Source organism: Procambarus clarkii, chromosome 8, assembly GCF_040958095.1.
Source record: "Procambarus clarkii isolate CNS0578487 chromosome 8, FALCON_Pclarkii_2.0, whole genome shotgun sequence".
Taxonomy (NCBI): domain Eukaryota; kingdom Metazoa; phylum Arthropoda; class Malacostraca; order Decapoda; family Cambaridae; genus Procambarus; species Procambarus clarkii.
In genome coordinates, this window is record NC_091157.1 from 3212771 (window position 1) to 3226176 (window position 13406).

Here is a 13406-nt window from a genome sequence, read left to right on the forward strand (position 1 = left end):
TCTCAGGATAAACAATACCCAAATTTGTAACAAAATAGATGGCAAATTCCCTAGCGTTCTCATTGACCACAAGCTGAATTTCCAGGGACACATTTTAAATATATAAAAAAAAGTTCAAAAACTGTTGGCATTCTTTCTAAGATCAGATATTATGTACCCCGCCCTGCCCTGGTGACTCTATTACTCCCTCAACTATGGTATTTGTGCTTGGGGTTCTACTACCCAAAATCATTTACGTCCTCTAATTACTCAACACAAAGCTGCTATTAGGACAATATCCAACTCTGGCCCCAGATATCACTCGGTACCCCTACTCAAATCTCTGAATATGTTAGAGATTAAGTCACTGCACATTCTCTCATGTGTATTATACATATATAAAATGCTGAACTGTAATGCCAATCCTGACCTCAAAAGCTTCATTGAAGGGTGTAACAGAACCCATAAGCACCACACCAGAAATAAATACAGTTTTGATATTCCAAGAGTACGACTTAATCAAACTAGAAATGCTCTACAAATCAAGAGACCCAGAATGTGGAATGACCTTCCCAACCATGTTAAAGACTACCTCTCTCAACCAGTTTAAGATAAAAACGAAGCACTACCTAATAAATTCCCTGTAACCTACCTTACTCCTCTATTGTCAACCATGTCTGTATTTTTAAACAACGCTGTTTGTCGACCTAATTGTATTTGTGCTGCTTTTTCAGCCATGTTCCCCCCTTTTTTATCTTTATTTTTATTTGTTCTCAACACATTTTATTCTTTATACTCAATTAGTATTAAGTTTTAGTTATTAATGTTTTTTCCTACCCGAAACGCTTTGCGTAATAGTGGCTTTAGGCATTGTATGTACTAGCTCTATCTATAAACTGATCAATTTTTTTAAAATCTCTTGTATGTATGTACCTTACCTGAATAAACATTTATTATTATTTATTTTATTTATAACTGTAAGAAACAATGCTCAAGTCCTGACTAACAGTCAAATATTTATCGATCAACAACGAAGTGAAGCCAAGTGGCCCCCAACATCACTTGTCGTGCTGTCGTCCAATTGAAAAGACTTTTCTGATTTTACATAGATTTACCGTGAGAGACACTAACAATAGTAGCCTTGAAGTGGAAAGGAAATTGGCAGGTTGTTGAAGGTTTGCCTTGATGATATTTTCCAGCCATACTTTAAAAGAAAAGTTAACAGATGTTTGTTTTTTACGTTTCGGCGGGTAGGCTGTTGCACGGATATTTATCAACCCTCTGGATGAATACTTATATCACACAAGCCCTCTGATTATCCCGCACATTTGATGGTGCTACATAGCCTTCCCGGTTTGGTGCCTTCTATTGATAATTACTTACTTCTCGGTTTGGTGCCATCTTTTGATAATTAATTATATGACACAAACTGCACCTATCAGTAGGAAAAAAACTAACCAGTCTCCAAATAGCAGGACGTGATTCGGTTTTTATGGATATTCATTTTCGGGTGTTTGACAAAATTCAATTCTCCAACTTTGTGTTGGAAATATGAAAAGTCCCAGCGTGGTGCATTCAGATAATAAAACAAAATGACCTTTAGGTAGTCAGTCCAGAATGTGTGAATTTTTATACGTAGACATCTTATATATATGAATATTCTCGTGTATATATTTATATATTTATTTATATAAAAGAAGGTACATTGGGTTGATAAAGTAAAAATATTAATATAATAATATAAACATCTTGTTACAATGTACTGTTTCATCTTACATGATATATAAGTGTCATTAGTCTTGTAAATAATGTTCTTATTTTGCTGGAGATACTCTTATTATTTAGTTAAGAATGACATTTACTGTACTGTAATTACCTACTGTGTATTTAGTGTGGTACTTACCAGTTGAAGATTCTAGGAGTCGATGCAAGAGTGTGCAGAGTGAGTTAGCAATTTAGCCTAGCAGCAATTCATACCTGTGATATTGTACAGAATTATATTACTGTACCCGAGTTTACTTGAAAGCCACAAATACTAGTGGCCTTGAAAAAGACGGGAAGCCGGCTGCTTGTTGAAGGTCCCTTCATTTGCCTTGATGATCTGTACTTTAAAAGTTAGCAGAGTTTTGCCATTTACGTGTTTGCCGGGTAGGTAGTTCCATATGTTAATAATCATGTGGGTGAAAAAGCATCTCCTGTTCTCAGGAGATTTCTCCTATATTGTGGCTTTTTATGCTTGAAACTGTTTAATTATATTAAACTGTTTAATAAACCTGTGTATATTAAAATGGTATATATATATGTTTTTTTTTCAATCTTTCTCAAAGAATAAATTTTGAATTTGTATTTCAACCTCCTTAAATACAACTAGGTGAGTACATTCTCTTGTACATGTATTAGCATGACTCTGGCCGTTTATTAACCTGACTGGCCATTTATTAACCTGACTGGCAGTTATATTAATCTGACTCTGGCAATGATATTACCCTGAATCAACATTGGCAAATATATTAGTCAGACTCTGGGTATTAATTACTGTATATCTGTTTATTATTTAGTTATGACCTGGTGCTACCTCACTCAGCTAATTTAGAACTTAAGACATGACATTAAACTTCAACAATATATTTACCTGAGTTTACCTGGTAAATATATTGTTTATAGTCTATTATATCAATATTATATAACTCCCACTAATACCTCTGATGTTAATGATATTCTCCTTTCTCTTAAAGTCAGGTGCCCTGGCTGAGATACAAACTGTAACTTACAAAAAAGCCTCCTGATTTCATGCTACAGCCATTGCATTGCTCTACAACAAATCACTTGAACTCCACACCTTTCCTGATATTAACAAAAAAAAAAGTTAGCCCAATCCCTAAAAGTTGTGATCTTGCTGATGTCAACAATTACAGACCAATATCAATTCAGCCAACCAAAGTTAGTATACAAGCAACTTTACTCGTATGTATGTAAACATAATATGCTCTTTCCAATATGGCTTCAGACCAAAAAAAATTGCCACGAATTAATATGAACTTGATACATGCTGCTCTTGATAAAATTGAGTACCTTGTTGGGTTATTTCCTGACCTATGTAAGGTTTTGACACTGTTAACCACAATAACCACATTCTTAAACTACAATATTATAGTCAGATGTCCTTCCAGCAATACCTTCAATATTACCTTAGTGACAGGCTCCAGTATGTTTATGTGAATGAATTGAATTCTCCCACACTACCCATTAATATTTGTGATCCACATGTCAGTATGTACTTGACCCTCTCCTCTTTCTCATGTCCATTAATGACCTTCCAAATGCCTCTCAACACCTCTAGCCAATTTTATTTGCCAATGACAAAACCTTCATTTTCTCCAGTCCTCATCCTCTTATTCTGAATGACAGTTAATACTGAACTCTATAAAGCCCATCTTTGGTGTTAAGGATTATGTGTCTGCTATGTGGGGTCTAGTATCATGGAGAAGGGTCTGCAATTAGAATTAAGATGTATCTCAAGTATTGGAGATCATAAAGGCCCGGCCCCTAATAAGATATAAACAGTGTTAACTAATTGGCTACAAGACAATGTCAGCCTAGAGGTAGATCACTGATCTCCTACACAGGAAGAATGGATACTCCTTTAAAACTTAACTTATTTATTAAACCCTCTTAACAACCCCCCATATACATTCACACCAATAACAATAATTACTTTACCACACTATCTTACGTTAAAAGCCTTGGTCCACATAAGCAGGATACAAGGTTTTACAATGAGCACAAGCTAGGGTAAAGTCTACTAGGCAAGGGACACTAGCAAGGACTCTAGGTAGCTTACTGGTACTACTGGAGCCCACGTGGTTACACTGGGACCCCCTTAGAGTAACTTAGCAATATAAACACTAGTGATACCTTACCTTGAGGTTACCTTGAGGTGCTTCCGGGGCTTAGTGTCCCCGCGGCCCAGTCGTCGACAGGCCTCCTGGTTGTCGGACTGATCAACCAGGCTGCTCACAGCCTGACGTCCAACCTAATAGTGATCACCTAATTAATTAATACACATTAGAACACACTTATGCCAGAAAACGTGAATACAGCACGGAACTTATCTTGGTAAACTAGACACAGAAATAGGTAAGGGAGAGAAGCAGGAGGAAGGGGAGAGGGTTGTTTACGCCACGACGCCAGCCAGAGAAGGAAGAGCCTCTCCAGTTTCAGCTTCTTCCAGCTGACTCGCTGCCGGCCGACTACTCGGTTAATCATACAGCAGCCCTATATCCAAGTTTACTCAGATCTACTTTACTAATACTTTCTAATCATTTGTAAACATAGTTGATGCCTATTTTATTAATTAATAATCAACCCCAAGCTCAGTCTTTAAATGCTCTGTGAGAAACAAGATTAGTCTTACGTCTGGCAAGGAAGATACGAACAGAGACGCATCGGCAAGCGTCCCAAATAATATAAAGTAGTTTATTTAGCTCAATTTGACCTCTGGTTTCCATTGATGAACCCAGGGTTGTAACATTTGGCTAACTGAATTGTGATGCTATTGTGATTTCTGTGTGTATTGAAGTAAGGGCGAAGTGATAGAATAGCTTGTTAACAGAGCCAGAGTGCATGGGGGAATTGTGTAAAACCCTGGTTTGTGTCTCGGAGAGGCTGCAGGATCTGAACTACAGTACACTGTATAATAAACATTGTTGTCAGACAACACACAGCCCTGCTATTTAAGTCTCTTAACATGCTAAACATACACTCACTCCACACATTCTCCTGTGCAATCTACATGTACAAAATCTTGTTCCTAAATCCTAATGTTGATCTGAAACTTTTTCACTATTTAATTGAACCAATGAGCACCATACCGGAAATAAATATCGCTTATATATCCCCAGAGTAAGACTAAATCTGTGCAAACACTCCATGCAAATAAAAGGGCCCAGTCATTGGAATTTTCTTACTGATAAATTTAACAAGTTTCCAAACCATGCCTAGTTCAAGTAAAATAAAAAAAGTACCTTATTTCATTCTCATAGTTTCCTACCTTGTGCTTCAAACTCACACTGTATCTTTTACAACCCCTAATTGCCTACTTTTTGCCTAATTCTTTATGTAAAAGGAATATTAATCAAAACAGAGCATTATCATTAGTGGTTTTACTGTATTACTTTTACATGGTACAAGCAAACACTCGCTAAGAGAGGTTTATACAGAAATTTAATGAAAGGATATCCTGACTTCATTAGTTATATTACCCTGACTGACATTTATAATTATCAGTCAGAAATCTCAATCTTGACTAAAGGAGGTAGGTTATATTAGCTTGACTTGGGCAATTATTTTAGCCTGACTGGCAATGTTTTTTTTTTTTTTTAAATCCTGGAAAATCACAAATTTTCCTAAATTTTGGGGGTTTCTCCTCCCCCAATTTTGGGGTTGATGAATCATCATATCTAGCTGCTGCATTCCATTTGATGATATTTCAAAGTCTGTTGTTTTGCTATTATCCATTAAATCCACGTCATCAAGATCCTGATTCATGGTCTGTTTAGTACTCGCAGATCCAATGCCATTAGAACCTAGAAAAAAGATAGAATTTATAATACTGTAATAATAATAATAATACTGGAAAAAATATATAATAAATTTATAATTAAAAATTAAAAAATTCCATGTTATAATTCGCTCACATCTATAACAAAAAAATTTACCGCTAGTATCAAGAAGAATGGCTCCATTGTTGAAGCCGGTTGATCAATTATGAGCCAGTACTTTTTGCTCTATAAACAATGGCCAATAATAAGGCCAGTGTTTTCTGCTATGCAAAGTATCTAGTATGGCAAAAACACACTTTCCCAAGGTAGGACTGTATTAAATGTTTGATATGCAGTACCTAGAGTCATGACATAATATTGGACACAGTATTGTTTTCTAACAGGAAGATGAAGTGTAACCTTCAAAAATACCATCACCCAAGATTTTGCTACGAAATGGAAAACGTCATGCTCACCTTTGTACTACGGGTCCATTAAAAAGAAATGGGAAATTTGGAAACATGTCAGATATAAAAGCAGAGAAATTGATATAGCGATGACCAGATTAAGGCTGGGACACACCAAACTAGCAGCACACAGCTCTAAGTACAGAACAGACATCAACGAACTCTGCATCCACTAAATTGTCCTGGTTTCTAGGAACTGTGAGCATGGGTCTGAGGAAAAACTGTCCTTACTCTGAATACCGCAACGTCTGTGCTTATATGAATATATGTCACATACACATATTTTATAGCACACATTTAATTTGTATCTAGTTCTTTATTGTTAACTTACATAATCAAAGAACCTTGTGTGGGAAAAACCTGCTGGGATTGATATAAGAGGAGACTACCAGGGACTTGTACTGAACTAAATTAAAAATTTACTGTCTGCAAATTAATTCAACTAAAATCTCTAGCTAGGGTTGTAAATCCTAGATCCTCTTTTCCTAATGACAAACTGTGGGCTGTAAGGGACAGGTGGGGTGAATGACTATGTTGATAGAAGTTCCAATCCACCTGTAGACAGGGATCTCACATCAGCTTGTATTTTATACAAGGATAAGATTTGATAAATTCAGTTATCTGACTGAACACTGGCTCTGTTTAAATCAGAGATTTAAACATACATAGTCTAACCTAGTACCATAACTTAACAGCCAATATGTACTTATACTATAAACAACAAATTAAATTGTAAAAGTATAATAAATGACCTTAAATGTAGTCTAAATACTGTCAAGTACTAGAAATTATATTCAATTAAATGAACTTATATGATAACTTAAAAATTAACTAAGCAAACAATTGATAACTTAATTTATATATTCAAATATATATGCAGACATATTCAATTTATATGATACAGTTAGCTTGAGTGAATCTCTTCCCACGCTATGGACACTTGTGAGGTTTTTACTTATTGAGGCTGAATTCTTTTCTGACAGAATGGACACTCATGAGGTTCAGTGCTTGGATAAGATTCACAGCTACACTACAATTTTAATAAACTTACTGAAATGTGAGGCTTAGCCTCGCTTTTTAACCAACAGACAGATTTATAGGATATTAAAGTTACACAAGCATACAATTGGCCAATCATACACTAAATAACCTTCAATATACTTCTCTGCCAGTCGGGGTGCCTGTCTGACAAGTTTGCCAGACTGATTAACTCTCTTGTCGAGTTTAGGCACGATATTTTGCTACAGCGTTGCTGTATGATGATCTGGTAGCGTTGCTACGTGATTATCCTGCAGTTGCAGAAGAATGATTCGAGATAAAAGTTTATGAATGAAGGTGGAGGAAACCGTGTCACTGATCTCCACTATACACTCTATTTTATGTGAATGTTCACGGATTTTCCTTGTAGATATTGTCCAGGTACTCCCCCAGTTCTAGAGAGTATTCACTGGCGATAAAAATGTTAGATAAGGTGTCCTTGAGCTGGTAATGTTCGCTAAGGATCAGTCACTTGTTCACTCATTTGTAAACAAACGCGGAGTGCCGCGAGGCATCGTCGTGGGCGCTTCTCGCCCCCCATCGCCCTGCCATGCTCTCTGAGCACGGTAGCCTTCAATGAATATTGATTGATTATTTTTACAGTCTAGACTTATTATTGAAATAAGATGTGATTATAATATAATTAGATATAAGATTTAAAGATTATAAGTAGTATTTGAAAGTACCACTGAATCTTATTAAGGATTCGATTTTTAATCCTACCGGATGTTGAATCAATGTTCCAATAGTTTTTTAATTAAGAAGTCCTTCTAGAAGCTTCTGGATCCTTGAAAGATCATGTACAAAGTCACGTAGGCATCAAAAGGGCCCCTGTTGCGTACGTGTTCATGGTGCCATTGTCATCCAGGACCAAGCTATAATGAATTTTTCATGATTCTAATATGATTTTTGATACGATTTAGATATGATTTTGATATGATTTAGATATGATATAGAAATTATACATTTCTTAGATGATTATTAGATATGGTGGGTAAAAATTTCCCACATCTTCCAGAGGGAGAGAACTGGCACAGAGTCCAATACTTAGGACAATAGTAACCATATGTATTTATTTACTCTCCATTGGATTGATAATACAAGTGCAAATTTTGCTTGCACTTTTGTGCTGCTGTCCGTTGTGGACGATTGTGTCTGTTAGGAGTCTGTGGGTCTTGTGGAGTTAGAGTGTCTTGAGGTCTCTCAGGATCTAACTGCAGCTGGCTCACTGATTCCATGTGGATGAGTTTGTCCAATGTCTTCAGGGAAGTTGTTCCTTTAGACAGGATTTTGACTATTCTCAAAATCCCCTGACTATCTGGATGGACTGAGACAACTTTACCTAATGGCCAGTCAGCCCTAGGGCCATCACTGTCTACCAAGACAATATCGCCAGATTGGAGATTAGATATATTATGTGGGACATTGGCCCCATAGTGATGTTCTCGTAGAGATGTAAGATATTCTTTTGTCCAAACATCATTCCATTTTTGGATTATGCTAGACAGATGTTTATACCCCTGAACCAACTCGCTCTGACCCACATATGAGGGATCTCTGATCTCATCATCCACTAGAGATGGTACTGGAGTCAGAAGTCTTCCATACATTAGGTGGGCAGGACTTAATGGCTCATGTTGAGTAGGATCCTCAGACAAGTAAGTCAACGGCCGGTTATTCACCCTTGATTCTTTTCCGTGATTACTGTCTGGAGTTCTTGAAGATTGATTTTCTGACGGTGTAGAGATTTTCTCAAGGATCTTTTTACAGTTCCTATTAACCGTTCATAAAATCCTCCGTGCCATGGGGCTCTCGGAGGGATAAATTTCCATCTGCAATGACGCTGTTCCAGTGTGGAAGTAACTGCAGGATGGGAACAGATTTCCCGTAGACATGCTTCTCCAGCTACCAAGTTTGCTCCGTTATCTGAAATCATCAGCTTAGGGCATGATCGGCGTGCTGCGAATCTGCGGAAAGCTTGAATAAATGATTGAGCAGTCATATCGGGTGTTACCTCTAGATGTACTGCCCTGGTGGTAGCACAGGTGAACAGACAGATGTATGCCTTGATAGGTTGCTTATCTGCAGTCCCTGTTAGATATATTGCTCCTGTATAATCTACTCCTGACGTTTCGAAAGGTTGTAGATGGACCACTCGTTCCTTTGGCAGGGGTGGTGGCTCTGGATAAGAGCAAGTTCTTGCATCGTACCTTCGGCATATCATGCAATTCTTCAAGATTGATTTGACTGACTGTCTTCCCTGAGGAATCCAGTACTGCTGTCTGATTTGTGTGAGTGTGTCTAACACTCCTCCATGTTTGATGATTTGTTGATGTGTATGCAACACAATCAACCTTGTGATCCAATGATTTTTTGGTAAAAGCCATGGATGCACGGTATCTAGATTGATATCTGCGTGTTTAAGTCTCCCTCCACAACGCAGAATGTTGTGATTTTCTTGGTCTATCCACAGACCGAGATTGTGTTTTAACTTATGCGGAAGATTTTCATAGTTATTCCCATAAGTTTCTCTCTGGGCTTGTCTTACCCAATAGATAAGTGCATCAGGAAAAGTGTATTTTATACCTTTTTTCCTGAGATAATGAAACACGTTCTGTGTTACATTGATTAATTTGATGAGCGAGGAGTAACGAGTACAATCCAAGACTAATATTTGAGCTTGCTGCCTGGTGGTAGTTATGGTTTGTGTCGTAATGACGTGTGGCTTTTGTTCAGGCCAACTACCATTCACTAACCATCGAGGCCCATGAAACCAAATATCTGCCTTTGCAAACTGTTTAAATGTCATACCTCTTGATAAGAGATCAGCTGGATTATCCTTTGTTGGTACATGCAACAATTGAAAGCCTGCGGAAATTTCTTTAATTTCCGAGACGCGATTTTTTACATATGGAGTTGGACAGTTGTCGTTTCGTACCCATTGTAAGACAGCTTCATTGTCAGACCATATAATGACATCTTTGATGTTCATGGTAGACAAGACTTGTTTGATATGTACTGCTAAGCGTGTGCCAGTTAACAGTGCTGTTAGTTCCATCTGAGGCAAAGTTCTCTTTTTTAATGGAGCGACTCTGGCCTTAGAGGTGATAAGATATGATTGATTAGAAGTCACTAAGTAAGCACAAGCTCCAAAAGCTTTGGCTGACGAGTCTGCGAATACATGTAGTGATACTTCTTCATTTTCCTCGACTATGTGTCTCGGAAAGATTATCTTTTCAACTAAAGTTTGTTCTTGAGCCACTTCCATCCAAGCTTTTTGTAACTGGATTGGTAGTGGATCATCCCAACCAACCTTAGCCTTCCATGCTTCTTGCACCAATAAACGCCACTTGATAGTCAAAGGATTTAGTAGACCCAGTGGGTCGAATACTTTGCTAACTTGTGAAAGCAAATCCCTTTTTGTAGTGATGTTGTAATTTACTGGCACAGATTTGATCGATATTGTGTCCGAGATTAAATCCCAATCCATACCTAACACCTTTTGTGATTCTGGTACGTGATATTCAGGGTAATCTCTTGCTATTTGATTATTCAATGTTGCATTATTAGAGGCCCAAGATTGTAGTGGCATGTTGGCACCTTGTAGCTCCTTGTTGGCCTCTTGATATAATTGTAACAGTTCAGTAGTACTGTTAACTGTCCCTTGAAAATTATCTACATATAGATTTTGACTGATTTCAGTCTTACAGGGACTTGATGATTTCTTCAGATGAGTATCTAGAGTTGCTTGCAACAGAAATGGACTGCTTGTCGCGCCGAAAAGAACTGAAGAGAATCTGAAAGTCACTACAGGACTATTGACATCTTCTGGGTTCTCTACCCATAGAAACTTAGTGAAGTCTCTATCTTCTTCCTGCAAGCCAACTCTTAGAAAGGCCTTACTTATATCTGCTGAATACGCATATTTGTTAAGTCTAAACTTCAACAGTATGTCATACAATTTCTGAGTTAGACTTGGACCTGTTTGCAAACAATCATTTAGACTGGTTCCTTGGGGTCCAGATTTAGAGCTACAATTAAAAACTATCCGTAAAGGAGTCGTTTTTGATTCTCTCATTACAGCCATGTGTGGTAAAAAATGGCCTGTTTGCGTATTGTCATGTTTCACGACTTCGATGAATTTATTCTTTAATTGTTGAGCAATAATCTCATGATAGAGTTTTAAATGCTCAGGCCTTTTTCTTAGCTTTGCTAATTGAGATTTAAATTGACTATAAGCCATGTGATAATTGGTAGGTAAGGTTTTATGGTTGATTTTCCATGGTAGCCTTACCCAGTACTGTCCATCATAGTACTGTACAGTTTCTAAGTATTGATTATATGCACAGACATCATCAGGACTTGGTTGTTCAGGAATTATTCCTATGGCATCAAGTTCCCACAATTGAGGTACAGATTCTAATCCATCATCAATCATGTGGGGGATTTTAAGTGGTGACTGTTCTTTGCCTAGTCATGCCACTATTACAGTTTCTGTATGATGTGATTTTTCAGGAGTTGAAGGTTCAAGATCTAGTATAGGTCCTGTCATCAATATGCCTCCTGCTGATTTGAGTATATTCATACCCATAGATTCTTCTGATCCCAGAATGAATCGATGATAGTAGTCAGCTCCAATCAGGATTCCGATATCCCCTATGTAGTCAGAATCAAGTAGAGGATCTGCTAATTGGATTCCTTTTTCTTTTAGGAATTTAATTGTGGCTGTCAGACCAGTCACTTCCATTTCAGTAGGAATTTTATCAACTACTATGGCTTCTACTGTCCTTTGGGATGTACCTAGACAGACATTGAGTTTTACTACTGGAAAGGTTCTACGACCAGAATTAGTAAAAAACCCTGATATGGAGGTAGATACTTGCTTTGAAGATTTAAGTTGTAAATCTTCTGCCATCTTTTTACTGATAAAGGTTTTCTGTGACCCTTGATCAAAAAAGCCTCTAGTTGGAATACAAATTCCTTGATTGCATAGTTCTAGCTGTGCAGTAGGCAATATGGCTGCTGTAACAATTTCTGTATCCAAGTCGTTGACATTGCTCATTACTGTACAGAATTGTACGGCTGTTGTGGTATTATCATCTTTGGGCTTTGCCTGAGATGCAGGTTGATTATTGGAAGTCTGGGATCTGGATTGAGTGTTAATATCACTACAGAGTGCTGTGTGATGTACACTTTTATGACAATATTGGCAGTTTTGCAATGGAGTGTTACACTCACTTGTATCGTGCTTCCGTAGACAACGGATGCACCTGCTTGGAGATTTCAGTCGATCGATTCGACTGGCACGGCCTTCATAAACTGTGCATTGATAAATGGTATGTGCTTCTTGACAGAATAAACATTTTGGGGCACTTGTAGCTCCTTTTGTCTTATCTGTCTTAGGAGCTTGGTTTCCTACAGTTCTGTTAACTGTGGGGGATATAGCATAAGAGCCAACATTATTCTGTTTCCACTTTGCAGAAGAGGAGTTTTGTTGCCTTGATTTTTGACTGCCATTTTGGACATTTTTGTTTTTGTCCGTAGATTCACCTTTGGGGATTTTTTCTTGAGATCTAAGTTTTCCTCGGCTTCGTAATCTTTGTACGTAAGCTCGAAGTCCATCAAAGATTTGGCTTTGTGATAAGATGTTGTTACAAGTATGTAAAACTTGTAGGTAAGTAATTACATGCAAGTAGGTGATACAAGCATGTAACACTTGTACTCCTCCAAGGATTTCCTTAAAGGATGAATTGTATCTGTAATAATGTGTATCTACATTATTCATGATGTGATGAAGCATTTTGCTTTTTCTTTTTTTTTCTCGGCTTTGCCTTTTCTATTAAGTAAGTCTCTTTGAGATGCTTGATTAATTTCAGATTTTCTGAGGCTGCTTTCACTCCAGTGAAAGCATGAGATTAGGTGATCAAGACTATATTCTTGGATTAAGATAGTTATCTTAGATGGATGATAATATTTGTATTGACATTGTCAATGTGTTGTTAGCCTTTCAGATTGTGATGTGAGATTAAGATTGGTCTTAATCCCCAATTGTAGACTATTGTAGCCAAGTGATGATGACATTTGTCTATCACCTGATTTAAATGGTCTTTAGGCTGTAGATTCAAGTGAGTTTTTAGACACTTTGTGTCCTTTTCTTTTCTGTTTCAGCTGCTGGTGGAATACTGTTAGCCATTTTGACCTTTTCCGAGTTTCGGAGATTCCGAGATTTTTCTCTTTTTTCTGATAAATATGTTTGATGTTAATGTATTTTGATAAATGAGCTTTCCTGTCTACTTAGGTAATGATTCCAAAGATCGTCCTTCATTTCCTCCCTGGAATCTGGTTGTAGCAGGTGTTCAATTATCAAAAGTACTGTAATAAT

General features: G+C 37.3%; 1 protein-coding gene across 2 annotated transcripts; it reads right to left on the reverse strand.

Moving 5' to 3' along the window:
• Positions 1-5126: 5126 nt before the first annotated feature.
• On the reverse strand, positions 5127-11635 carry LOC138358444 (uncharacterized). 2 transcript variants are annotated; one of them, XM_069316369.1, is made up of 2 exons: positions 7038-11635; positions 5127-5564 (listed from the first exon to the last, which is right to left on the reverse strand). In XM_069316369.1, exon 1 carries the CDS (start codon positions 11460-11462, stop codon positions 8703-8705), a length of 2760 nt encoding a protein of 919 aa, XP_069172470.1. In that variant the 5' UTR covers positions 11463-11635; the 3' UTR covers positions 5127-5564; positions 7038-8702. The 2 variants fall into 2 exon arrangements, with proteins under 2 accessions (XP_069172470.1, XP_069172468.1); XM_069316367.1 differs by lacking the exon at positions 5127-5564 and adding an exon at positions 5572-6541.
• Between the last annotated feature and the right edge of the window lie 1771 nt (positions 11636-13406).

Excerpts from the sequence above, each read along its gene's own strand:
- LOC138358444 (XM_069316369.1), bottom strand. The coding sequence starts at position 11,462 with ATGATTGATGATGGATTAGAATCTGTACCTCAATTGTGGGAACTTGAT.